This window comes from Parasteatoda tepidariorum, chromosome 3 (assembly GCF_982258835.1).
Source record: "Parasteatoda tepidariorum strain Cologne lab strain chromosome 3, Ptep-v5.0, whole genome shotgun sequence".
Classification (NCBI taxonomy): Eukaryota; Metazoa; Arthropoda; class Arachnida; order Araneae; family Theridiidae; genus Parasteatoda; species Parasteatoda tepidariorum.
In genome coordinates, this window is record NC_141757.1 from 97,433,694 (window position 1) to 97,461,647 (window position 27,954).

The 27,954-nt window shown below is 30.8% G+C and overlaps 1 protein-coding gene across 4 annotated transcripts in view; it reads right to left on the reverse strand.

The window, feature by feature from the left end:
- The window catches only part of LOC107436326 (uncharacterized), a 145,643-nt gene that overhangs the window by 33,498 nt on the left and 84,191 nt on the right, over positions 1–27,954 (reverse strand). For all 4 annotated transcript variants that reach the window (XM_016047991.4, XM_016047990.4, XM_043050027.2 and 1 more), the window contains exon 3: positions 25,139–25,342. In XM_016047991.4, coding sequence (XP_015903477.1) covers positions 25,139–25,342 — 204 coding nt within the window. The remainder of the gene's footprint in view (positions 1–25,138; positions 25,343–27,954) is intronic.

The window sequence follows — 27,954 nt, forward strand, 5'->3', positions numbered from 1 at the left end:
AAATTAACAACAACAATCTCGGATGCTACGTAAAAGTATAAAAAATATCTACTGTACGAACCAAATTTGAAAGTTTCTAAGATTTCAATTCGTAATTTTTTTAATAGCGTCGTTGAACATTCGATCCAATTTTGAGCTTACGACTACCAATGTTTAACTCCGTAACCTTGTAATTTTGAACCCAATCCAAAAGACAAGGAAAAGGAACACCTGGATCACGTATTCGGAAAATTTACCTCTGTGGTGAACTTTTTGATAAAACTAACCAGCATTTGCGTTACATAGTGAGGAAAACCACGAAAACATCGCATGGTTAGCCCGACAGGAAAGGGAGTCAAACCCATGATCCATCTACCACAAGAGATATTTTACGTAAGCACTGTGATCAGTGTGAGCCGGGTCGGAATTCGTATGGACCAGCCATCGCTGAGATTCGAACCCGGGTCAACCTCAATGCGAGCAAAGCATGTAAACATTACGAATAATTAGAACATGACTGGTGCAAAATATTTACCGTTGAAAAACCCGCTAATCAGGTTCTCTGTCATTTCTTCCCATGCAAAAAATCCCATCCAGTGAGAATGGCCCTTTCATTAAATAAGTCAAAACTTTGCTAATAAACTACAATATAAAGTAAATATATAATTAAATCAAGATTCAAGACTACGTAAATAAGTAAAAACTAATAAAAACTAGAATTCTAATAGTTCTCTATACATGAGTAACGCTAACAAACATTACAAATTCTTTTAACCCTATTTACCCCTGCAATGACATTATGCGTTGAGGGAATATAGGGTCACGGCCTGACTACAAACAAAACAATTGAATACCTGCTTACTTTCCTTTCAATGTTTCAGCTTTTAATTCATTTGCTGTACGTGACCCTCCCCCCCCCCTATCTATCAGGGGGATTCGCTCTAATTGGAAGATAGAACAGAACAAGGCAGACGCCACATTGTGACGAAAACCGGTTTGAGATCGTGGTTTATCAAATAAAAATGCATTCCCCGGAGGTCATATAGCAGTTTTCGGACCTTCAGGGATTTGGATTTGGGGAACAACAAAATCTAATAAACTTTTCCATCACAACGATGACGTCATACAGCAGGTGATGCTATCACGAAAATTGCTGTATTGAACGGTCTTGCCGGATGAACTGTACAATCTTCAGAGATAATTCTACAACTAAGTTGAATCAATTGGGTCTGACATTATCACTACTTTTAATTTAACCCACTTTGCGATTCGAGTTTTTAAGATATCAATCGCAGAAAAAAATATCCCTTAATCCTATTATCCTATTCCTTAGTCCTTTAGCAAGATTTTTATTATTTTTTGATAATACTTTCGTTGTTTGGCAACATTACAGATGTGATTACTTGATTGGTCGCTTTTGTCCCGTAGATTGCATAAGTAATCAACGGGACAAAATTGATAACTATATCAGGTTTATCAATATTCCGTGCATAGTTTTCTAACTATTTCTTCGATAATAATATTTGGTAAAATACAACAATAAGTATTTTCTAAATACGATAAATAAGATAAAGAGAAAAAAGAAAGAAAGAAAAGAAAAGACATTTGAAGATAATTTTAGGACTATTTTTCGAAGGCAAAAAAATCGAATCCAGTCAGAATGGCCCTTTAGTTAAATAAGTCAAAACTTAGTTAATAAACTACTATATAAAGTAAACAAGTACAAAAAAAAATGCTACTAAAAATCTGCTATCTACTAAAAAAACGCTTTCTAATGATTAATATGCTAGTTTTATAACTTTTATGAGATTTTATTTTATTTGATAACCGGAGTTGAACAGCCGACCTAATACAGAGTTTACGATTACCAATGTTCAACTTCATGGCCTTGTAATTTTGAACCCAATCTAGAAGACAAGGGGACTCTTAGCTCAAGCATTGGGACAAATTAGCCTTCGTGTAGGACTTTTTGATGGAACTAACCAGCATTTGCGTTGCATGGAAAGGAAAACCACAAAAACCTTCAGCGTCAGAGAATTCTAACCCATGATCCGTCACCCACTGAGTATATTTTATGCCAGTAGTGTGGTCGGAGTGAGCCGGGAATGTTATGAGTTTGTAACAGTTATTCAAGATAGTTCGATTATATTTTGTTCACCTTTATCACGCGCCCTTTATTCATCTTTATGGAAATGGCGCAAAATGCCAATAAAAAGAAGAGCTAGAATTTTGTGAAATAAAAATATTTTATTATAATTTTCTTTTAAATATTTGAAAAGTTTCTCCAATACTGCGTTTAGAACACGCAGTATTGCTTGAACTGATAAAAATATGCAAAAATCGTGAACTATTCACTGATTTAAATTACTTTTATCCAGAAGATAAAATCTCATCAAATGGAGGATTTTTTTTTTAAATTAATCCTTTTATTTAAAATATTTTTCCGTTTTTAAAACAGAGCAATTCTTTTCATTAAAATAGTATTTATTGTTTAAAATTTAATCTTTGCTTCAATTTAAGGCTTTTACTAAATTTTAAAACTGCAGTTTTTATTTTCCTCCGCAATAGAGCTTCGAAAACGCAACCTTAAAAAGAACAAGAAGATAAAATGTAAGCGAAATTAAAGAATAATACAACAGTGTTTACATTCACATGGAACACTTAAAGTATTCTCTTTTAACCGAAATTTTAAAATTTGCTGTTTGCAGAAATCATTTACAGATTAATATTGGAAAATATGGAATATTTTGTTTAAATTGAGTTAATTAAATAAGTATAATATTTCTAAATTATTTTTTTTCCATCTCGTGCAAAGGCCGAATTCCAGCTATCTAACATTTTTAAATTTAATTATCTTTTGTAAATCGAAAGGAAATAGCAGGTGTCGATTATTGGAGCAAAATTAATATCAGTGGAAATATATTTTACAAAAATTATCAGCATTTTAATTTAAATGACATATTCTGTCTACAACTATACTTGATTAAACACTCTCGGTAAATTCAACATGATGTTAAAAAACACATAGTTTTTTTTATATTATTCATTACTACTGTAAGCAAATTCTTTAAAATGGTTCCTGTTGAACCAAAAATAATTATAAATAAATTAAACTTCTAATTAACAATTTTCAAAAATAATGAATGAAAAAATCATAAGCACCTTGCACAGTGTTTTATGAGCATGATAAATTGCTTCCCATACACAGAAATTAACATTTTGTACGCAAATACTGTACAAACGTTAATGGAATAAAAGTTGTTCCAACAATTTCAGTATATCTATATCTTTTATTTTATGAATTTAAAAAAGCATTACACGATTTTATTGCAAACGTTTAAAAAAATTGTCCCATTTCACAAATAAAAAATTGCCTTCTGTTTCCGAAAACATATTTAAAACATCTTTTTATTCCTGCGGATTGGTAAAATAAATTTTCTATTTCCATTTCCCATTTTCTAGGAAGAGGGAGGGGGAGAACCAACTACACAGTTTTCAGAATAATTAAAATCTTACCCTAAAAAAATTTTAAAATTTTGTATATAATTTCTTTTTTTTTTTTTTTGTTGAAATTTTCATCTTAACTAACAACTAAATTTTAATCTTAATGCTCCAGATGTATTTAAAATTCACTTTCCACCAAGTATAATTATGATGATTAATAATAATATTAGTTATAGTTACAATTAAATCGGTGGTGAATATGACAGTCACAAGTATGATAAAAAAATAATAAGATTCTAGTCCAAAATTATAAAAAAGAATTAAAATTTTGAAAAAAAAAAAAGAACTGGAAGAAAGAATTGAAGATTTAGCATAGTATTAGACCCGATAAGTGAAAAAACCACGTAGCTTCTATGAAAGTATTGATCCGTTAAGGGTTAAACAAATCGATCATACCAACTATTTTGCACTGACTCACAAATTAAAACAAAAGGAAAAAGAAATCGTTTCTTGAAGTTTTCATCACAAGCAAGTCAAAGGTCGAGTGCTTACCGATTGATGAAACAAAGCGTTCCATCTTTAACTCTCAATAGTGTTGTTAATAATTATTAAAAGAACAAATATCCTCTACAGCGGTATTGTATTAGTGTATTAGATAACATCACGAAAATCAGATTACTCTGGCCAATAAATCAATTATGAATTCGTGCCCTAAGTGTGCCCACTAAAAAGAATCTCGCTAGCTTGTACGAAGGCGAGATTTTCAGTTACATGCCATCTGGATTTACCACGATTTGTATTGGTAAATATCACGATTCATGCGGGTATTCCATTCAGAATGTTATTTTTATATGAAATAGCGTATTCTTTTGCCTAGATACCTTTTGTAATAGTGTTATTATTCTTTGTTTCTGTTATGTTATACATACATTCACAAAACACCTGCTTTTACAGCAAATCCATGTTAAACTAAAACGATAAACGTGCAGGAAAAAGTATTTAGAACGAGTTGTGAAGTGGGCTTTTCGTTAGCCTGGGTATCCAAGGTCCCCAACTTATTATTTTCATGAATTACTGTAGGTATACATGATTTTAGGTCTTAAAATAAAAATAAATAAAGACTACCATAAAGCTTTTCTATTTAAATTCTAGGAATAAAAATGGTACAGTGCTTCATAATTCTATTCTAAAAACGTATCGAAGAAATTTTTGATTTTTTTTACAAAACTACGCTCCAACTTTAGTGCCTTCAAAATTCAAATCGTTTTTTTGAAAAAGAGTAACAATTATGATGGTTATTCTAAGCGTAACAATTAATATGATTAAAATCACAAAGGAGTGAATTATGCGATTTCAGTTGTTTGGAAATGAAATTAACTAATGTTGCCATGCAATTGAGAAAACAACGTTAAGTGCTTCATGAAATAGATGCACTTACGTTTTTTTTCAATTGCATTCTTCCTATGGCTGGTCCGTAAATCAGAATCCCAATATTATTGTCGTCAGGGCCCGATTTACAGATATCGGGACCCTGGGTACAAAGTTTATTAGAGGCTCTATAAAAGAGTCAACAAGTTTCCTTTAACATGTACGGTTTTTAACCACAATATCAAATGATGATTTTTTGGACAACAGCAAATTGTAAACAATTTAAAATCTTATTTAGATGAACATCCTATAGAAACTCAAACTTTAATTTAGCTGAACTATGAAGGAATAATGAATTTCAATTGCTTGATTAAGAGTTGTTGGTGAGAATGATGAAAATTATGAAGGAAACGAGATATTTATTGGTACGATATAGCAAAGAATCTATAGCATTCTTTGTAAGATTTATTATTTATTCAAAACATACTATTTATCAAATTAGTTTGTTTGTTAAGAAATATTTATATAATTTAAGGCGGGGGCTCTGGGCACGTGCCCAATGCCTTCCCGTAAATCAGTCCCTTATTGTCTTTGTTATTCAAAAATTAAAATTTTTTACCTAATTGTTTACTTTGTTTCACTTTAAAAGTGTACTTATTACAAGCAATTTTTTTACTTTATACAGTTGTCAAAAATTTGCGAAGTTTATTTTAATTATTTCAAAAGCACATGACCTCGTTTGTCATAAAATATAATTCTTTTGGTAAAAAATTGTTACAAGCGTGTGAGCTAAAATCAAAGCACCACAAATATAAATTACTTTGTTTCAGCATTTCTAGGGTAAAGGTTGAATTAAAAAGAATCATATAAAAAAATCAAATTAAATTTTTACTTTTTTCAAGTTTAATTCGATTATTTGTCAACTGCCAACAATATAGCTGCCAACAATCTTGCAATATTTGGTTTTATTGTTAAAAAAAAAAAACACAATCTAATTTTTTTTAATCGAACTAGAGCCATAACATAATTAAAAGAATTTCAGCAAAACATTTCTTAAAAAATTTTATGTAGCGCTACCTATTTTTTTAACCAAATAAATTTTCAAAAATTCGAATTGCGAAAAACAAGATGGCGGCTTATATCATATCCCTCTAAGTTTCTTTCAAACTTATTTAAGATTAAAAGTTTACCCAACTTTTTTAACTGCGCCTCAAGGGAATATAAAAAAGAAAATATATATATATATATATATATATATATATATATATATATATATATATATATATTTTAATGTTAATTCAGAAAATGTTCATCGATTTGCGTATTCCTCAGCTAGAAGTAGTAGAACACAGAAGTCTGGCAGTAAAGAGGTTAAGTGGAAATAGCGCCAAATCGATAAGTGAAGTAGTTAAATAAACAAATCTTTATTTAGTAAAAACATCAGCGGCTTTGCGATTGATAAGGAAGATTGCCACAGGGCGAATTTCGAAGTTGGAAGGGAAATTAAAATTCTCAACTTCAGCACCGATGTTACACAATCCGAGTAAATGTGAAATCTCCAAGAAGAATTTGATTACATTTTGGAGTGGTTGAAATACAGAGAAGTAAAAATAGAAAATTTTGATTAAACTAATCGATACGATAGATTTAGATGAGATGCCGAATATCAGTGAAATAAATTCCTTATTTTTCTCTTGATTTTAACAGAAATGTCAGAGTGCAAGAAAAATGTGAATTATATAACTTTGATAAGATATAAATAACACATAGTGCAACTAATAACCAATATTAATAGTTCATGGAGATAACTTTAAATATACTAATTAGTCCTAACTATTAAGTTAATAAATCAAGCTAAAAAATTTACTTTCTCTGATGATATTATATATATAGAGAGAGAGAGATGGATGGATAGATAGATAAATAGATTTGCATGGTCATATTTGGATTTTTTTTCAGTAAGTACTTTATTTACGTCGCACTAGAGCTGCACAATGGGCTATTGGCGACGGTCTGGGAAACATCCCTGAGGATAATCCGAAGACATGCCATCTCAATTTTGATCCTCTGCAGAGGATATGTCACCTCTGCTGTAGTAGCCCGCGAAGTTTTGTATTTTATGGTGGAACAGTTTAACAAAGACCAATACCGCGCATCCTCGGTCCTTACGTAGGCTGATCAAAGCGGTTACCCACCCGCTTATTGACCGCAGCCAGCGATGCTTGACTTCGGTGTTCTACTGGGAGCCGTGTCTTTACGATCAGTCCACTGCAGAACGATTTTTTTCGGCATTCAAATTCAGCTATTAAATTATGGGAAATATCTGCATATGTAAAATACTGTTCTAATAGTTTAGTTAGAAGAGCGATAGAAAGTGCGTTCCTCATAATGATAGGTTTGCGTATTTTGCCATATCATGGGAGTTTCTCAAGCCAATCAAAACTTTTGCATACATCTATAAAACTCATTTAAAGACAATTACACGCAAAAATTAATATTTATTATTTTTTACTTATTTATTTAAAAATTGTAAAGCGTTTTAAAATAGCAAAATTTGAGAAAACACAATAGAACAGCCTCTTATTTCAAGTTACCAAAAAATGATATTCTTAAATTTTCATTTCCCAAAAACTATTCATTTTAATTTTTGTACTAAATATTTAGTAGGATTTCTTAAGTCGAAAACGCCGTGTTACTCTATCCATCTGTTTTTACTTTATCTTTTATTTTGCTAGTATCTAATCTACAGATAACATAGTATCTAATAACTTTTCCAGAAACGCAAATAATATATTACTTGCAAACGCTTAATTTCCTTAGCAAGCAAAGTGCGACCTCAACATTTTTATGCGAACTGTTTTATTTTCATCAAAATAAAGGAATCTTTATACACATTTTAAATGAGAAATATTAATTTTGAATGAAAAAGAGACTTCAGTTTGGATTTTTTAAGAAACAGCCCTCTTGCTTATATCATAAACTGGAGGTGATTTCGCTTTTGACTTATACTTCTGAAATTGTTAGTAATTCGTTTTTTTTATGAAAAAAAATACGTTTACGATTATCAACGTAACTCCTAAAATTTCAATTGATTTAGAAATGATAAAATTAAATTTTTATAGTTTTCATGGATGCTCAAAAAATAACGCATTTTATAAATTTTGAAACAGTTTTTAACAACGCAAATATGAAACAAAGAAAAAGCCATCTCATTATTTGTACAACTTCATGAATCAGTCGTTATTTAGCTTTAAAAAAAAATAACGATCACGTCTTAACGGTGTTTATTGTTGTAGTAATTATCACAAATTTAATTTTGAACATACTAGATCGAATATGCCTACAAAATTTTTTGCAGAGTACTTAAAAAGAAAAAAAAACTAACATAAAACTAACATTACCATGGAAAATTTCTAATTTCTTTAAAAAAAACGACCTCATTATTTCCAAACAATATTCTCACTTATCTTTCATTAAGGCATGTAAACATATTTCATTAAAACTTGAGGAATGAAAGATGCCAGGCGTCGCGCAACAAGTTTTAAAATTTAAGTCCAGACTAACGAGTGGCCAAATTATCTAAAAATCAATTATCTCTAATTGGGAGCGAAATTAAAATTTAGTTTCTAGAGCTAATGAGGCACCTTTTACATGAAAGTGAAATTTAACGCTTCCTCGATTACAAAAGGCTTTAGTGAATACAAATCGATGCTGGAAGCCCAAAGGTGCATTGATTATTCTGCCTTAATGAAAGGTTTACTTTTAGCACTGAAACATTCAAGTTTTGATTCAGATGGTGTTAATTAGTTTATCAAAGGATTCATTTAAACAATAAATATAGAAATAGTATGAATGAACTGAAATTAAAACAAAATGTAAAGCATTTCTTAAAAAATAATAAAATATAAAAATCCCATCTTTGTTTACAACAGCTATTGAAAGAGCCTTGCGGAAGAAGGTTCTGAGTGTCGTTTATATTCAACTTAAAAGTGTCAGAAAATATGCTAGGAATAATGCTTCAGAAAATAGGCTAAGTACTAAAAGCTGTTTATGAAATGCTAAGAACCAAGAAGAAAATATGCTAAAAACTAGAAGCTGTTAACGAAATGCTAACAATTAAGTAGAACATAAAATATGCTAAGAACTAGGAGCTGTTTATGAAAGGCTAAGAACTAAATAGAACTAAGAACTAAAAAGGAAATATGCTAAGAACTAAAAGCTGTTAACGAAATCCTAAGAACTAAGTAGAACAGAAAATATACTGCTTATGAAATGCTAATAACTAAATAGAACTAAGAACTAAAAAGAAAATATGCTAAGAACTAGGAGCTATTTATGAAATGCTAAGAATTAATAGAACTAAGAACTAAAAAAGAAATATGCTAAGAACTAGAAACTGTTAACGAAATGTTAAGAACTAAATAGAACTAAGAAAATATGCTAAGAACTAGATGCTATTTAAGAAAAACATTTCTTCTTAAAAAGCAAACAATTTATTGGTCCGGCAGAAATAACAATTCGTGTTCCAGACGTAGAGCTGAACACATATAGTTTTAAAACAAAGATAGTTTTAAACCAAGATTTCACTTTTTTTTTTAAATCTTAGTTTTCAAATTTTTAAAAAGTCTCATTTTTAAAATCTCCTTTCTTGTGAATTATTTGACCGATTTCGTCCACATTTTGTATTCTTTATCTAAAAATATACATACTTTAAAGTGATGTAAAAATTTGTATGCCTTACAATTCAAACTATTGTTGAGCAAAATAAGAAATAACTATAAAAAATTTTTTTTACGTGGAATTATCTTTGAATAAATGAACTTAATGACTGTGCAAAAAAAAAAATTTTTTTTTGATTCGCATAATTTCTCGAGTTACGGTGAAATACGAGTAAAAATGAAATTTATATTAAGGAGCCCAAACTTCTGCAGACTAAACTAATGGGACCATATTTTCCAGATTGCGCCCAGCCCATATATATATATATATATATATATATATATATATATATATATATATATATATATATATATATATATATATATATATATATATATATATATATATATATATATTTATATATATATATATATATATATATATATATATATATATATATATATATATTTATATATATATATATATATATATATATATATATATATATATATATATATATATATATATATATATATATATATATATATATATATATATATATATATATATAAATATATATAGTCAAAAGTTCAAATCCGTCGAATAACTGGTATATTTATTCAGAGAAAAAATACTTTCTTTGTGCGCTTGATTTAAGAAATATCGTCTTTCTCTAGACTTAAAATATCTTCTTCACTACTTTATTTAGCACATTTAAGATTACGTTATTAAACCATTAAATGCTAGTAATTGAAAATCAGATCATTAGGTCAAAAGATATTCAGGGTGTTCGGGTTTTTGTTTTCTACACAGCGCAATTTTTGTAAGAATGTCATAAGGAAGAAACGCATAATCCTATTTATAGGTTTGCGTAGAGTAGGGGGCAGGACAACAACAAAAAAAAAAAGGAATGAATGAATGAATGAATGAATGAATGAATGAATAAACATGTACAAAAATATTGCAATAAGCATTCGCATGTTTGTGATGTTGGTTTAAGAAAACCGATTTCTAGTCACTTTCTTAATAGAGCGAATTTTATTATCTTCTTAATAATTATAAAGAATTACTGATTAAAAAATCTTGTTTTTCATTGAAATTAGTGCAGAATTCATATACTCATACATAAACGATTTTAAACGAATAAAAAGCTATATTTTCCCAGAATTAATTAATATATTCGCAAAAATTGATGGGGAAAATGAGTGTGCATAGATAGAATTACCAATGCCCATAAAAACAGAGGAAATTAGCTGAATTTTGCAAATTAAGCTGCTTTAATAACTTTAATAACGGGTAAAAAAACTTTCATAATTATATTATGTTACTAGATTAGTAATCCCAGTAGGGTTAATTAGTTAAAATTACTAAAATTTTGTGAAAATTTTAAACTGAAAGAAAAATGTTAGGAAAAGTGTTTTTAAATCTCTTCATCGATAACATGTCAGCTTTCTTTTATTTTTGATTGAAATTGAAGCCGATTATACTAAAATTGATGATACAGGGAAAGTTCTTTAGGTGGTTTTCGCGTCTCATAAAGTAGATATGAACAAGCTCAAATATCATACTACCACTCTTTTAAAACTCGAAAAAAAAGAAGAGAAAATGGAAGATTACGTTTGATAAACGCTCCTTTCACCCTTTTTTTTTTGTTCCCTAGAGTTCGAAAAGAAACTACTTTTATTGCAACATAAATTTGAAGCTTCATCACATACTTTCAAAAAGGGTTACAGAAATATATTTTTATCGCTTTATGAGGAATGCTAAAGAAAGATTAAAATAAAATACAAGAGCTTCATGAAAAGATTGAAATGAAACGTTAAACGAAATATTCTTCAAAGAATTTTCGTTTGCTAAAAACTACTGCAAACGATAGTATAACGTGCAATACCTGTTTTCAAAACTAAGTATTTTTAAAGAGTTATTTCGTATAAAAAGTTACCTCTATTCATTTAGTTACATTGTTATTTAGAGCACATATACCTACACTTATATATCGCATAGCATTATCATAATATCATTGGTATTATATCGCCGATAATTGTCAGTAAAATCATTTAACCATCGTCAAAAGTATAACGGCACTACGCTATTAATTTTCACCTTTATAACCATAATTTTAGCCACGATTCAAAGAACAAAAAACACTTCAATTAATCATCTTCATTACCACGTAATTTTAATAACGTCTCAAGGAGCAAAGAGACACTTCAGTCACCATCGTAACCATGTGATTTTGATCACGACTCAAAGAAATAAGGGACACTTCAACCAGTCAGCATCGTAGCCGTATGATGTCGATAACGACTTAAAGAATTAAGGAACACTTCAAGGAGTAAGCATCGTAGCCATGTGATGATGATCACGACTCAAAGAACAAAGGTACAACCAGTCACCATCGTAGCCATGTGATGTTGATAACGACTCAAAGAATTAAAAAAAACACTTCAAGGAGTCAGCATCGTAGCCATGTGATGCTAATCACGACTCAGAGAACAAAGATACAACCAGTCACCATCGTAACCATGTGATGTTGATAACGACTCAAGGAATAAAAAAAACACTTCAGCGAGTCAGCATCGTATCGTAGCTGTGTGATGATGATCACAACTCAAAGAACAAAGTACAACCAGTCACCATCGTAGCCATGTGATGTTGACAACGACAAAAAGAATAAAAAAAAACACTTCAAGGCGTCAGCATCGTAGCCATGTGATGCTAATCACGACTCAAAGAACAAAGGTACAACCAGTCACCATCGTAACCATGTGATGTTGATAACGACTCAAGGAATTAAAAAAAACCCTTTAACGAGTCAGCATCGTAGCCATGTGATGCTAATCACGACTCAAAAAACAAAGGTACAACCAGTCACCAACGTAACCATGTGATGTTGATAACGACTCAAGGAATTAAAAAAAAACACTTTAACGAGTCAGCATCATAGCCATGTGATGCTAATCACGACTCAAAGAACAAAGGTACAACCAGCCACCATCGTAACCATGTGATGTTGATAACGACTCAAGGAATTAAAAAAAAACACTTCAGCGAGTCAGCATCGTATCGTAGCTGTGTGATGATGATCACAACTCAAAGAACAAAGGTACAACCAGTCACCATCGTAGCCATGTGATGTTGACAACGACAAAAAGAATAAAAAAAAACACTTCAAGGCGTCAGCATCGTAGCCATGTGATGCTAATCACGACTCAAAGAACAAAGGTACAACCAGTCACCATCGTAACCATGTGATGTTGATAACGACTCAAGGAATTAAAAAAAAAACACTTTAACGAGTCAGCATCGTAGCCATGTGATGTTAATCACGACTCAAAAAACAAAGGTACAAGCAGTCACCATCGTAGCCATGTGATGTTGATAACGACTCAAAGAATTTTAAAAAAAACACTTCAAGGCGTCAGCATCGTAGCCATGTGATGCTAATCACGACTCAAAGAATTTAAAAAAAAACACTTCAAGGCGTCAGCATCGTAGCCATGTGATGCTAATCACGACTCAAAGAACAAAGGTACAACCAGTCACCATCGTAACCATGTGATGTTGATAACGACTCAAGGAATTAAAAAAAAAACACTTTAACGAGTCAGCATCGTAGCCATGTGATGCTAATCACGACTCAAAGAACAAAGGTACAACCAGTCACCATCGTAACCATGTGATGTTGATAACGACTCAAGGAATTAAAAAAAAAACACTTTAACGAGTCAGCATCGTAGCCATATGATGTCGATAACGACTTAAAGAATTAAGGAACACTTCAAGGAGTCAGCATCGTAGCCATGTGATGATGATCACGACTCAAAGAACAAAGGTACAACCAGTCACCATCGTAGCCATGCGATGTTGATAACGACTCAAGGAATTAAAAAAAAAACACTTTAACGAGTCAGCATCGTAGCCATGTGATGTTAATCACGACTCAAAAAACAAAGGTACAAGCAGTCACCATCGTAGCCATGTGATGTTGATAACGACTCAAAGAATTTTTAAAAAAAACACTTCAAGGCGTCAGCATCGTAGCCATGTGATGCTAATCACGACTCAAAGAATTTAAAAAAAAAAACACTTCAAGGCGTCAGCATCGTAGCCATGTGATGCTAATCACGACTCAAAGAACAAAGGTACAACCAGTCACCATCGTAACCATGTGATGTTGATAACGACTCAAGGAATTAAAAAAAAAACACTTTAACGAGTCAGCATCGTAGCCATGTGATGCTAATCACGACTCAAAGAACAAAGGTACAACCAGTCACTATCGTAACCATGTGATGTTGATAGCGACTCAAGGAATTAAAAAAAAACACTTTAACGAGTCAGCATCGTAGCCATGTGATGCTAATCACGACTCAAAGAACAAAGGTACAACCAGTCACCATCGTAACCATGTGATGTTGATAACGACTCAAGGAATTAAAAAAAAAAACACTTTAACGAGTCAGCATCGTAGCCATATGATGTCGATAACGACTTAAAGAATTAAGGAACACTTCAAGGAGTCAGCATCGTAGCCATGTGATGATGATCACGACTCAAAGAACAAAGGTACAACCAGTCACCATCGTAGCCATGTGATGTTGATAACGACTCAAGGAATTAAAAAAAAAACACTTTAACGAGTCAGCATCGTAGCCATGTGATGCTAATCACGACTCAAAAAACAAAGGAATGCTTCACCCGGGTTACAGTATTTACCGCATTAGCATTTGCATTAAAATAACAAGACTACCTACAATGAGCTCGACTAGAACAGAATCGGCTCAAAGTAATGCAGTGCAAAACAATAAAATGTTGCTATCCCTTGGTACAATGCTCAACGAGTAGTTATTAACTTAAAAATTATTACTTAAAAAATGTTATAGAAGATTAAAATTTGCTAATTTTTTTTTACTAAAAATTATGCATTGATTTTTTTAAAGACGTTATCGAACTACGATTTTAGTTGTACAGTTTATTTTTCAAGAGATGTATACATTTAATTGTAGTCCTAGAATTTCATATTTTTGGGCTGTGGTGCATGATAAAATATAACAAGATTTTATTCCCTCAAATCGGACAACCGAATTTTCTATTACATTTGTTTTGTTTAATTTAACATATTTTACATATTCTAGTGCATTTCCTCGGTGTACGAAAGACCGAAACTACTTTTAATAGTCCCCAAAATACAGGCTAAATGATATTAAGTTAAGAATATACAAATAACTCGACAAGATCTATTTTTGGAATAACTAAATTAAAGCGCGAAGGAAACGAATTGGATCATTTTATTGATTTGATATTACTACAGAAAATCCAATTAGGTGATGAAATTATCTCAAGTAAAAAAATACTAATAAGATTAACCGAAAAGACAATCCAATTACAAGTTACCCACCTTTACGGCTTCACCCTTTTTCATTTTAATGTACAATGTTAAAAGCTCAAACCTATTTAATTTTTCTTTCTTATCACAACATTGTTAATAAACATAGTACATTTGTGTGAAAAGATACATCAACGTTCGGATAATATTTATGTACTGCAATTAACTATTTTTACATTAAAGCAGTTTTTTTTTTATCAAAGAATGCTTTATTGGATCAGTATTCAATTTTTGAATAGAAATAAATACTTACATTTTTTGAAAAGTCGTATAAATAGTCTATAGTCCTACATTCTTCGAAATTTTGTTTGCTACCAACTTAATAAGTTGTTACACTGAACTATAATTTCGTGTATTAAAGTTTGAGAAGTACGATAATATGGTTCAAGTTAGCCCCATATTTAAGTTACAGCAAATTCAAACCATAATATGGCTCAATAATCACAAAAATTTCCGAAAATGTAATACGTAGTGTAACGAGCAAATGCTCTGCTTGACTTTAATAAATAAATAAAAATACTATAAAATAAGATAATTATCTTTATTATGTTTTTATCTCACCTACAAATAAAGTTACGAGTAAGTAATTAAAGATTCGAATTTCAAACTAGTCATTTATAATTAGGTAAATTTAGTGTCAGTATCGTGATTCATTTATATTTGAAACAGCTTCATGGAATCATTAAGTTTCTATGAAATGTTATTTTTATCTTAGAAGAAAAATTAAATCTTATGATTTTTTTGCTATAATATTTTGCTTATTTGAATGGAAATGGATTAAAATGATTGTAGAGTTAAAAGGGAACAAAAATAGATAGCAGCTACACTGCGCCAAGCACTCAACAGACGTACTCAAGGTACTTAAAAATGAAATATAAAATTAAATAAAAAATAAAATAAAATATTATTTTATTTTATTTAATAACTGGCGTTGAATCGCCTACCCAATTCTGAGTTAACGATTATTGATGTTCAACTCTGTACTCCTGAAGCTCGACTTCGCGAGCAGTCAGGCTACCGAAGTGGGGGTGCCATCCCCTCTGCAGAGGATCAAAACTGTGATGGAATGTCTTCGGATCATCCTTAGGGATGTTTCTTAGATCATCGCCAATAGTCCATTGTGCAGCTCCAGTGCGACGTAAATAAACTACAACAACAACATCCTCATCCGGCTTGCACTGGCCACAGTACTGACTTAAAATATCCTCAGTGGTAGACGGATCATGGGTTAGAGTTCCTTTGTAGTCACGATAACCGTGGGAGGTTTTCGTGGTTTCCCTCTCCATGTAACGCTAACGAGGGTTAAAAGTCCTCGACGAAGGCAAATTTCTTCTCAATCCAGGAGTTGATCCAGGAGTTGCCTTGTCTTCTGAATTGGGTTCAAAATTACAAGGCCACGGAGTTGAACATTAGGAGTCGTAAACCCAAAAAATTGGGTCGGCTGTTCAACGGTTATAAAATAAAATAAAAACAATAACAACTGTAGCCTTGTAATTTTAAACTCTATCCAGAAGATAAGGAAACTCTTATATCAAACCAATTAAATCAACCTAAATCAAGTATTGGTAGAAATTAGCCTTCGTGGAGGACTTTTTGATGGAACTAAATCGCATTTGCATTACATGGAGGGGAAAACCATGAAAACTTCTAATGATTAGCCTGACAGCAAGAGGATTAACCACTGACTCGTCTACCAATGAGTATTTTTTGAGTAAGCACGGTGGTCGGTGTGAATCGGGTGCAGAATTTCTATCGACCAGCCATCACTGGAATTCGAATATGTGCCACCTCATTGGGAGGCGAGCGCTCAATTCCCTGAACCACCCACTGAACTCAAGCGGTACTAGAAACAACAGTGCAAAACTAAAAGAAAGAAGATAGATGAATGAGAACAGAAAATTAAGAAAAAGCCCACGTAAAGGTAAATAAAAATCTTTAAATAAAAACAACGATTTAAGTTTGAACAGCTTGAAATTAGAGCAAACAAATAATGGGAAGTAAATAGATGCACGATCGTTTTGGTGCGATAACGTGTCGAAACACAGAATTAATTACAGATTAACAAATTCGGTGTTAGTGTTTTCATACTCAAGAAGATGCCTGTCTACAACACAATGTTTACATTTCCTTGTTGAAAAAGAATGATTATTTGTAAATAACAATTGTCGATAGGACATAAAATAAAGCTTTGAGTTTAGTTTCTTAACATTTTTCAAGTAATATTGAGAATAATCCCTCAATTCACCATTTAAAAATACTATGGTATGATTACTGGTTACGTTGATTGGAAACGATAATTTTTTTAAGATCAGATAAAAAAGGCGAATCAAAAATTGTGAAACTATATAACTCCAACATAAAAGATTTGTTGCTGCATTCATTGAGGATTACAAATGATCGTATGACTCTGAAATCATTATCAAAAAAATTGGAATTGCAAAATTATTAATTAAGACTAGTTTTCAAAAAACAAAAAAACAAAAAAACGAAGTTTCAAACATTTTTTAAAATAATGAACACAACGAGTAAGGTAAAATGCCAGAACCAAGTATATAATTCATGGACGGCCTCTATGTTTTAACTATGAAAATTAGCGAGTTTTACTAGTGTTATTAATTGAATTAAAAAGAAGTGTTGGATCAAAAATTCACATTTTTTGAATTAATTTCGAATTGAATCAAACTAATTATTTTAAGATATGCATTTGTATTCGCAGAAAAGGGAATGTTCTGAATACACAAAAATCGGGAATATTCGGAAAAAAATCCAAAAAGAAGAATAAAAGAGGACAAAATATTTTTATCAGGAAATATCAGGACAACGGCGAATGCTTAGTTTGATACAAATAAATAAATAAAAATGATAAAGTTTGGAATAAATCTTTGAATGTTTTTAAATGTAAGGAAAATTTAAAAAACAACTACATACATATTGATAATTGAACTGATTGATAAATAAATAAAAAAATAAATAAGTTTTAATAATTTTCTATTTGAATCTATTTGAATTTAATGAAAATTGTAAAAACAGCTGTAAAAGCAGACGCTTATTAAAAAAATTCTATATTATCATTAAATAGATGTTCATAGTAAAGTTGTTTCAATTCATACATGAAAACTTAATTTACAAATTACTTAGTAATTACAAATTTGTTAAAGACGGTACTTTTTGATCGAATCAGGAACAAATCAGAAAACTCATCTGGAGCACACGCAAAATGCTCATAACTTGTCCAAATATCTTAAATAATTCATTCCTTCAGAAAGCATGCACATAAAAGCAATTTTATAATAAGAAACTCTTAAGAAAATACATTAAAATAATTGCACTTCATCGTTAAGAGAACTGCGTATTAAAAAAAAAAAATATTCTTACTGTAACTTAATTAAAACAAAACAAAAAAACGCGATAATTTTTTATGTTTTTATGGCTCTTAATTCTTTGGCGCAACAGAAGGAAAAAGGTGTGTTACTTTATTGTATGGTAATCAATTTGACTGTTAGAGCAAATTTTCGTTTTGAAAAATAAAAGGAACTTTAATTAAAATGTGTTACAAGCTTTTGGAAATTTATTAGCAGCTGTATGGCTGCACAGTAGCTATTTTATTTTATAACCGTCGTTGAACAGCCGACCCAATTTTACGGGTTTACGACTACTAATGTTTAGCTCCGTAGCCTTGTAATTTTGAACCCAAACTAGAAGACAAGGGAACTCCTGGATCGAATATTGGGAGAAATTTGCCTTCGTGGAGGACTTTTTGATGGAGACGATATTGCGATGCATGGAAATGACCGGGCATTTATTCGACCCTTTCATTTTGAATTGAAAAGTTTGACATGAAATACTGTTGCAATTCTTTTTTATTGGCATTTTACTTAAATAATTTCATTAAATTTACGAAAATATCAACGAAATTATGGTTTACTTTTTGATGTAAATACAATTAAAAGCTTCAAATATTATTACTGATTTAAAAAATTTAAATTTCGGAGCTCCTGTGACCTTTCAACGAAGCCCCAAGGTTCTACAGAATACCATTTGGGAATCGTTGTTAACATAAGAAAAATCTTTTACGTTAACATAAGAGAAAAATATGAAATAAAATTGTATACAAGAATGCATCGATGTACTTTCTTAAATGTGATTTTCGCATGAAAATCAATATGTCTAAATCAATTTCCTTCTCCTGGGACATAACCGTAACTTGCACGTGTCGCGCTGAAGCAACAGACAACGTAGAGTGTTTTTGCAAGAATCAACAAAGGCGGAACATAACCGGATATCAAAAAACATCCCGAGGAAAAATATTGATGCATATTTGATAACTCAATCGACAAAAGCAATTTTAAGTTTCTATAAACAAACAGAACGATAGTAAAAAAGCGCGCAGATAAATTACATCAAGCATGGTATTGCTTTACTTTCGCGTTTTTATAGCTGTTGAAGAATTTTCTTCTGTCTTCAAAAAAAATAAAAATAACAAACAAATAAAAAAAAACTTGTAAGACTGTTTCATATTTCAATGGACTGATATTTCTTCAAGAATTTATTTTATAAAAAAAAGCTTTCAGACAAAAAATAACTCGTAGTGCCGTGTTATTCCATCAACAATAAGCTTAGTTGGCCGGAATCCAACTAATACTTGATGTTTGCTTTGATAAAATACTTTTCTCAAATGTGGGGTTCGAAAAAGACACACACACACACACACACACACATATATATATATATATATATATATATATATATATATATATATATATTTATTTGTTGAGAAGAGTGTCCCATTTTGAATAAGCTTTCTCAATCTTATTTGAAAAAGCTTATTGAATGTGTATTTATCCTAAAGTGTATTTACATAAAAGGGATGAATTAATGTAAAAGGTAGTTGGATAATTTTTTATATAATTTTTTCATCACGATTTTCAAAGCACTTAAACATTTTAAGAAAATGACAATTTTAATTTATTTTAAAAAAAGTACACCAGTACAGTAGTTTAGAACAAAAAACAAGTAGTGAAATGGGTAGAAAGAATGCTTAGAAAATATAATTCGTAATAAAAAGCATATAAACTTAACATAAAAAGTAGAAGAATAAAAATATATATAAAACAATAAAGGGAAAACTATATATAAAAAGAGAAATCCGAAATAACGTTTTTTCCCTTCGGTTTGTTCTTTTAAAAGGCAAATCGCATCATAATTGACAACTTTTGTCAGAATTCATTTAAATGCACGAACTAATTATAGCTTAATAATAAAGATGTAGACGTTTAATACTCATTTTTACGTGCAGTTGGAAAATTATTATGTGAAACAGAATCTTAGAACAATGGAACATTTATGATTAAAACAGAAAAGTTAAGAATCCATTTTATGCAGGAAAGTAGGATATGATTAAAAAGTGAAAACTGGTTTAAATAATTACAGTTCACAAGAAAGTAAATTAAAACTATGACAGTGCAAAGTTTAAAACCTTAATTTTTTTAAACGCTCGAGTCTTTTTAACGTTCAATTCTTAAAACTATTAGTTGCAAAATGCCCTCCCTCTATTTAAATAATCTCCGTTCTGAGAACATTTGATTTTATCAGGAAGCTGATTTTAAAACCACAACATCTACACTTAGGGGAAAAATGTTTCACAATTTAAACTTAACCAATACACTAAAAAACTACAGTGATAATTTTATTTACATTTTATTTTTTAAGGAATCTAAATTTGAAATTTAAAAAAAACATGAGCTGCATTTTTTACTTCAGCGTCATAAAATATTGCATATTTGTCTGATTAACAAAATTAAAAATTAAAGATTTGGTTAAAAAATTTACAATATCTGGTAACTTTTTTTATTTCTTTTTTCTTCGCCTTAGTTTATTTTAAACATCAAGCGCTTTTCTGACATCTGTTGAATATTGATTTAACTTATTGAAGTTTAAACAGTTTTTATTTGTATTCCTTTACGATCCCTGTTTCATAATTTTTTAATTTTCAACCTTCAATTCCCCTAGGACATGTTTCTCAAACTTGTGACTTTCGTGTACCCTTTCTAAATAATTTGTAATTAATGTATTTTTTTAAAAATATGCTTATTTAGAATGGAGAATGAAGTTAAAAACCACAACTGGTTGTTGACATCACTAAGTATTAGTTGTTATGTCTGCAAAAAATAGCCAATAGAAAAATACATAATCGTAAATTTTCATGACTAGCTTTGTTTTTAAATAAAATTTTTGAAATTTTCGTTTGTTGCAAGATATTTTGCAAAAGAACGCGTACTCCCGCTACAGTTCCCGTACCCCTGGGGGTACGCGTACCACACTTTGGGAAACACTGCCCTAGGAAGTGAAATCCACACCTGTAACTTCATTATTTTTGTTCGTAAGGTCAAAGTGAAATTTGTTATTTATATGGTCTAAAATTATTCAGACAAAAGCAAAGTTATTTATTTTTTGATACGAGTTCAGACAAAAATTTGATTTTACAAAAACGGCAACAATGATTAGTATGGTTTCAAAAGTATGGTTTCAGTAGGTTTTGATGTTGTAATGATGCCATTTTTGCAGATTTGATTATAAAAAGCGACTGATTTGACCTAGTGATTTTATGAGTGGCTGTCATACTTCTGTTCATAAGTCGAAAATTAAAAAAGAAGAAACTGGTTTAAAGAACTACGCTTTACAAGAAAGTAATATGAATATTATAATAAAACAATCAGTAAAGATTAAAACTTTCTTTCTTCAAGTGATACGCTTGAGCGTTCTTGATACTTACAGCTACGGCTAGAGTTATTTCAAAACTATTCCTGTTAACTTTAAGTACCTTTTGAGAAGCGTCCCTAAAAAAGGTCTACTGGCACCAGACACGAATAGGCTACTCTGTGCTCCTTTTATTATTTTAAATCATTATTGAAATCTTTTTTTATATATTTCATACATTAAATATGATTAACACACTGTCTATGTTTTTGAGAATATTTTGAAGAAAATGCATTAAAAATTAGAACGTTAATCAGAATCTATATGTTCTCTCTCAACTTGAAGAAGTGGTCCAGTTGTGACGGAGAACGTCGCAAGTCACTGATTTGGCAAGGAACTGTCATTGTAGTTTTTAAATTGTTCTAACATTAAAGAAAAATTGTTTTGAGCTATCCCACGAAGCATTTTTTGAAAAGTACGTTTCTCAGGAAAAAAATACTTGGAACAAATTAAAGATATTAATTTCTTAAAGAAATACACATATAAAAATTTAAACGTTTTGGCAGTGCAAACTGCCTTAAAACAATATAGAACTTTAAATCTCTCCAAAAAAATATGCTAACTCATATTCCAGTACCCTCTCCAATAAAATACATTGAAGTCAATCAAAACCTGAATTGAAGTTAGCATTATTTGATTTCCCTTTAAATTTACCTGCAAAAAAATACTTCTTTTTAACCACAATAATATATAAAATAATGCGAAAGAATTCATGAAAGATGAAATAAACACTTCATGAATCAAACAGAATAACAACCGACATCATCACTCCTTGTTAATCTACAAACATGTCCGACATATTTTTACGACGCTTCTAACCTTGTCGCTTTGTGATCATTCTAGCCTCGTTGAATTTAGAGTAGGAAAAAAATTATGTTTCTAACAAATAAGTGCCGTTGATAGACGCGATAAACAATGGTTTATAGGGTTAATTGAGGTCAATTTGCTTGTTCCTTGGACGGAGATTAATAGTCTTAATATTTGGTAAGAAAACGACAAATTAGAGATAATAAGACAACACTTAATTTTTCCAGACGAATCTTCGATAAGGATGAGATTCCATAGAAATAAACGTTTAGAATGTAAGTGTATTTAATCTTTATCTACTCTAAAAAAATTAAGGATCAAGGTTAATATTAACTAGTAAGTTGGAAAAGGCAAAGCCTTGCATAAATAGAATGAATTAGAAATTTTAAGATAAATATAGGTTTCGATCTCGATGGTTTAAGGGCGGTTATTGAGAAGGACTGGGGTTATTGTGGAACCGCGGTGACTCTTGGGATAGAACGTTCATATCCCAATAAGGTGCTCCAGGTTCGAATTCCAGCTGTTGTTGGTTCATACGAATTCTACACCGGGCTCGCACTGTATACAGTGCTAACGTCCTCATTGGAGGACGGGTCATGGGTTAGAATTCCCTCTCCGTCGGGCCAACCATGGGAGGTTCACGTAGCTTTCTTCTTTATGTAACGCAATTGTAGGTCCATTCATTGTTCCATCAAAAAAGTTTTCCACGAAAGCTAGTTTGTCCAAATACTTGATCAAGGAGTATCATTGTCTTTTGGGTTGGGTTCAAAATTACAAGGCTACTCAGTTGCACATTGATAGTAAACACAGAATCGGGTCAACTGTTAAACGCAGGTTATAAAAAAGGACTGGGGTTCAATCCGCGGCGGCAGCTTGAAGCCCATCTATCTTCGTTCGTAGTGCAATGCTGGCCACATTGCCACCAGCAACTTTAAAAATTGCGGCGTCAAACTCCACGACCCACTGTTTTTTTTAATGAGAAATTTCAAACTTTTCACATTACAAATATTAAAATTTACCATTATCAATTTAATTACAATTAATTTGTATAAAAAATAAATAATAATAATTTTCTGCGCAAAACAGTTAGTTGACTGAATGAAACTTAAGTAAACGAATTAAAAATGATAGTATTCATCATTTATTCATTAGGTCATTGCAAAAGGAAGAAGAAAAAAAACATGTTTAGTGATATACTTTTAAATAAAACGGTACTGTAAGCTCTATTGAAACACTACAACAACAAAAAAACAAAACAAATAAAACACCCATTCACGAGAAAATTATACAGTAAACAATTCCCAAAAGATTACGTTATTCAAATCGTTCGATTTTGGAGAAAAATCCATTCTTTTGAATTTTATAAATTCGAACGTAAATAAAGGAATGATCTGAGCAAATCTTGACAGTTCGATATAAGTAGAATATTATATTGAACGCCAGTTTGCTGTCACAAAAACTTAAATGTCAGGGGTGCTCCTCTTACAGTCTTTCCTTCTGCTTCAGCTTCGAAAAGAGGGTGATGGAAACTGACAAAATCTCTCAGCCTAACAATCTGCCCAGATGTCTAAAGAAAAAATCCTCCCGCGTTAAAAAGAAGAAAAAAGCAGTTGTTTGACCAGAAGATTTGGAAGGGAAGAAAGGTCCAAGGCACAGTAAAAGTTTGGACACTAACTCTTCACTTGCTTTAAAAGTTTTTTTTTTTTTTAAATGAAAGAGTTATTTTTAAATAACGCTTATAACTGATACATGTGAGAATCAATCATTGTTCGTTTATAAAAATTTGTTGCAGCAGTGTGAAAATCAATGATCGTTCATAACTGATACAAGTAAGTATTTTGTGATCATTATAAAAAAAAACATGATTCAGACAAAAAGTTCGAATCCGAATAAATTTGGGCTAAAAGCTCGTCAAATCATGAAGTTATTCACATTCCTTTAATACGTTGGTGTGTACCATAGTATCGTGCAAATTAACCATTACATAACTAGATTACACCATAGCACGGTTCCTCATAAACGAAAATATAGCTCAATTTAACACCTTATTGAAGATGCAAAAATTTAGCGTGATATGATGATCCAATATTGAACATTATTTATTGAGAATATATAGAAACAGAGAGGCCAAATAAGGGTGTTAATGCTAAAATAAGGTTTGGACTGAATATCTAGCCTTAGAATTACTAGAAGCCGAATTAGATAGCCTTGGAGCTACTCTAAGAAACAGGGTGTTGTATATTAACCGTCCTAAATATATATTTCTGAAATCTTTGTCAAAAATGAAGTGATAAGAGGTGATAAATTAATATTTAATCAAGTAGGAAATAAAGATGCAATAAATCACAAATTACACTGCATTTTAATCCTTCAAATCACTGCCAAGGAAGGCAGCATTGAAAACATAAAGCCTGTTTGATTGCCAAAAGAAACAGAGAAGAGTTAAAAGGTGATTATTAAAGACGTGTTTAATTTTTATCAGAAAATCAAACTGATTTTGATATTTTTGATTCCGCCTTTCTCAGTAGTAATTCGAAAGATTTTCGTAGCATTTTTGACATTTGCAAATATTAATTTGCGATCTAGTGTGTATACATTCTTTTTGTCAAGGATTCTAAAAATATACATTCAGGGTGGTAATTACGGAAGATCCTGTATTTTAAAAACATTTGCATAAAACTGATGCAAATGCTAACAAGAAGGTGCTCTTAAAAAGGAGGAAAGAGTATTATTTACCGGAAAGAGCTTCTTTGGCATGTTTTAATTCCTTCTCTATTTGTTCTAATTTGGCAGACATGACAGCATTTTCCTTCGCTTTATCATCTCTCGATTCCATCACTTCCTCGAGATCCCTGAGAAGGGCGCTGTTCTTGATCTTCAGTGAATCTAATTCTGAAGCCAAATTAGTTGGACCCTCTTCCTGAGATGACTTGGAAGTACCTAAAATGAAAGTGAATATTATTTATTTGCATCTGCACTTCGAACTTAAACATCCATTCAGTTTGTCTTAGAAACGGGCGAGTTTTGAAACACAGAGTCGGTACATTGCGCTCCAAATCATCAAAACTGTTGCAGTTCAGAAAGAGTTGAAACAGTTAGTACAATTGGTTTAAAAGTCAGTAAGTGAATATATTCTCCGCAATACGGATTCAACAGATATTAACACATATTAGTGTAGCATATTTTGCATATTATTTGCACATTAGGGGTCTCAAATAATATTTAAGTGAGAAATAAAGATTAAAAAAAAGGTTTTCCTGTTGTGACCCCCCTTTTTTAAAATAAAATTTTTCGGGCGATGTGAGAATGAAGTTTAAAGAGGATTCTGAGCAAAAGGCGAATGCATTCCAGTCTCACAAGACAAAATAATTTTTTATGATTTTAATATCTGCTTTGCTCTTCTTAATGAAATGTAAGAAACGGTATCTGATGACTTCTAATATGTTAATATGCATAGTTTTTTAGACTTCAATTTTTAAAGGCATTCTTAACATATAGCTGTAAATAAAGGGCTTGAAGCAATATAATGATAAGCCACATTTACAAATTATTCAATTGAAGCTGTTTGGGGGAAAACACCACACTTTTCCTGAAGACAATCAAATGTTTCCAAGTATTGTGTTGTTATCTAGTGGAAATCCCATAAACTTGTAAAGTGCCTAGTCGGAAACAACACAGAGGTACAGTTCGATGACATCTAGGGTAAAAGTGTAGTTTATAGGCACATTGCCCTGATCCGCTCAAAGAAAGAAAGGTAATTTCCCAACGACTAAACATTTTATGAAATATTGCAATTAAGGCCATAATATATTGATTCAGATCCTACCTTTGGCAAAAAAAAAAGATTACTCACCTCAAAAAATAAAAAAAAAGGCTGAAGTTTAAGCACAATTCTTTCCAAACCTATTCCTTTTGTTTTCTTTTAATCTTCATTAAATCGTTAATTAAATTCTCAAGCGTAGTCAAATGTTACTTTTGAAAAATCCATATATGGAGAAAAAAAACATAATTAAAAAAATTATCATAATATTTTTCTGTTTTTTGCAAAGTCATACAGCCTAACACCCATTGCGGTTTATTGTGCCAAAATATTCCCATTACAAAGATAGTACAACCATTTAATCTTGAGATTGACGCTGAATAGTGGCAAAGTATTTCTGCTAATTCAAAATGCACACACTTCCTCTATTGTTTCTTTTCATTCTTTTAAAGAGTTGCTTTAGAAAGAGGATTCCTGTGCATTTCAGAACAACAGGCGGCTCTCTTGAGTTGCTTTTAATTAAAATTTTCTCAGAGGATTGTTCCCAAGTTTAGTTACCATAGAAACCATCGCCGACCTGTAGAATTGCACGCAAGTCTTTGATACAATTACTTAGAATGGATTAAATACAATGGGTAACGGTGCAGAAATGAAAAGAATTACTGTAGTTTAGATACTAGGTGTTAGGTATCTCTTTCAAATAAACCTTTATTTTAGAGAAACTATTAGTTTAATTGCGACAGTTTTTAATGATTTTATGGGTAATACTTTCACTATCAAACGTTTTAATTCGAAAATGAAGAGCTTTTAGTGAAATAGTTAATTAAAGAAGCATATGAAAATGGATGAAACACTATATCCTACTGAGTTTTTAATTGCAAAGTTTAAAAAAATAATTAAAAATCTAAGATTTACAATGAAAAAAATAGCGAAATAATGAATATAATAATTGCATATACAGCTTTATAAATCCAGTGAATTTAACTCAGCCGCTAAGTTGAAAATATATTAATATTTAAAGAAAACTTATTCAAAAAAAAGTAAGGATAACATTTTTACGAAAAAGAAATCTTTGCTGAATCTGAAATTTAATTGAGCTAAGACAAACTACTCAAGGTAACAAAAACAAACAATACAAACTCTAGGTAGCGAAAAAAAAATACGTACTCACGCTGACAAAAATAAACGATAATAAGTACGCAAAGGGGCAAAAAGAAACAATAATACACACTGAAGAAAACAAACTCAAGTAACTTAAATATCAGAAGTACTCAAGGTTACAAAAACAAACGACAATACGAACTCAAGTTTAAGAAAAAGCAATGAGCACTCAAGGTGACGTAAAGCAATCGATAGTATGTGCTTGTAGCAACAAAACACTGCAATATGTACTTAAAAAACAAAAACAAATGGCATTACATGTTCAAGGTAACAGCAGAAAATAGTGTTACAAACTGGGTCTGACACAAAAACAAAAGGATCAATGATCACTTAAGTATTTCAGGATCGTAAAATCCGCGTTTTCTGAAGAAAATTGACCTTTCAAAAATATGTTTGCTTAGAGAGAAGTGAAAAGTTGAATAGTTTTAAACTATAAAATACACATTTAATGCGTTTTAAATTTTCTTCATGCATTTTATTAAAAAAAATCTCATTTAATCTTATAGAGAAGATCTTAAAGAAATAAATTATCCATTTAGTTTAAAAGCAATAAAAATGTACATTTATTGTTCCTACAGCAAGCATTTTAACTGTAGGAATTCATTGTGACAGATACATTTACCTTCAAAAC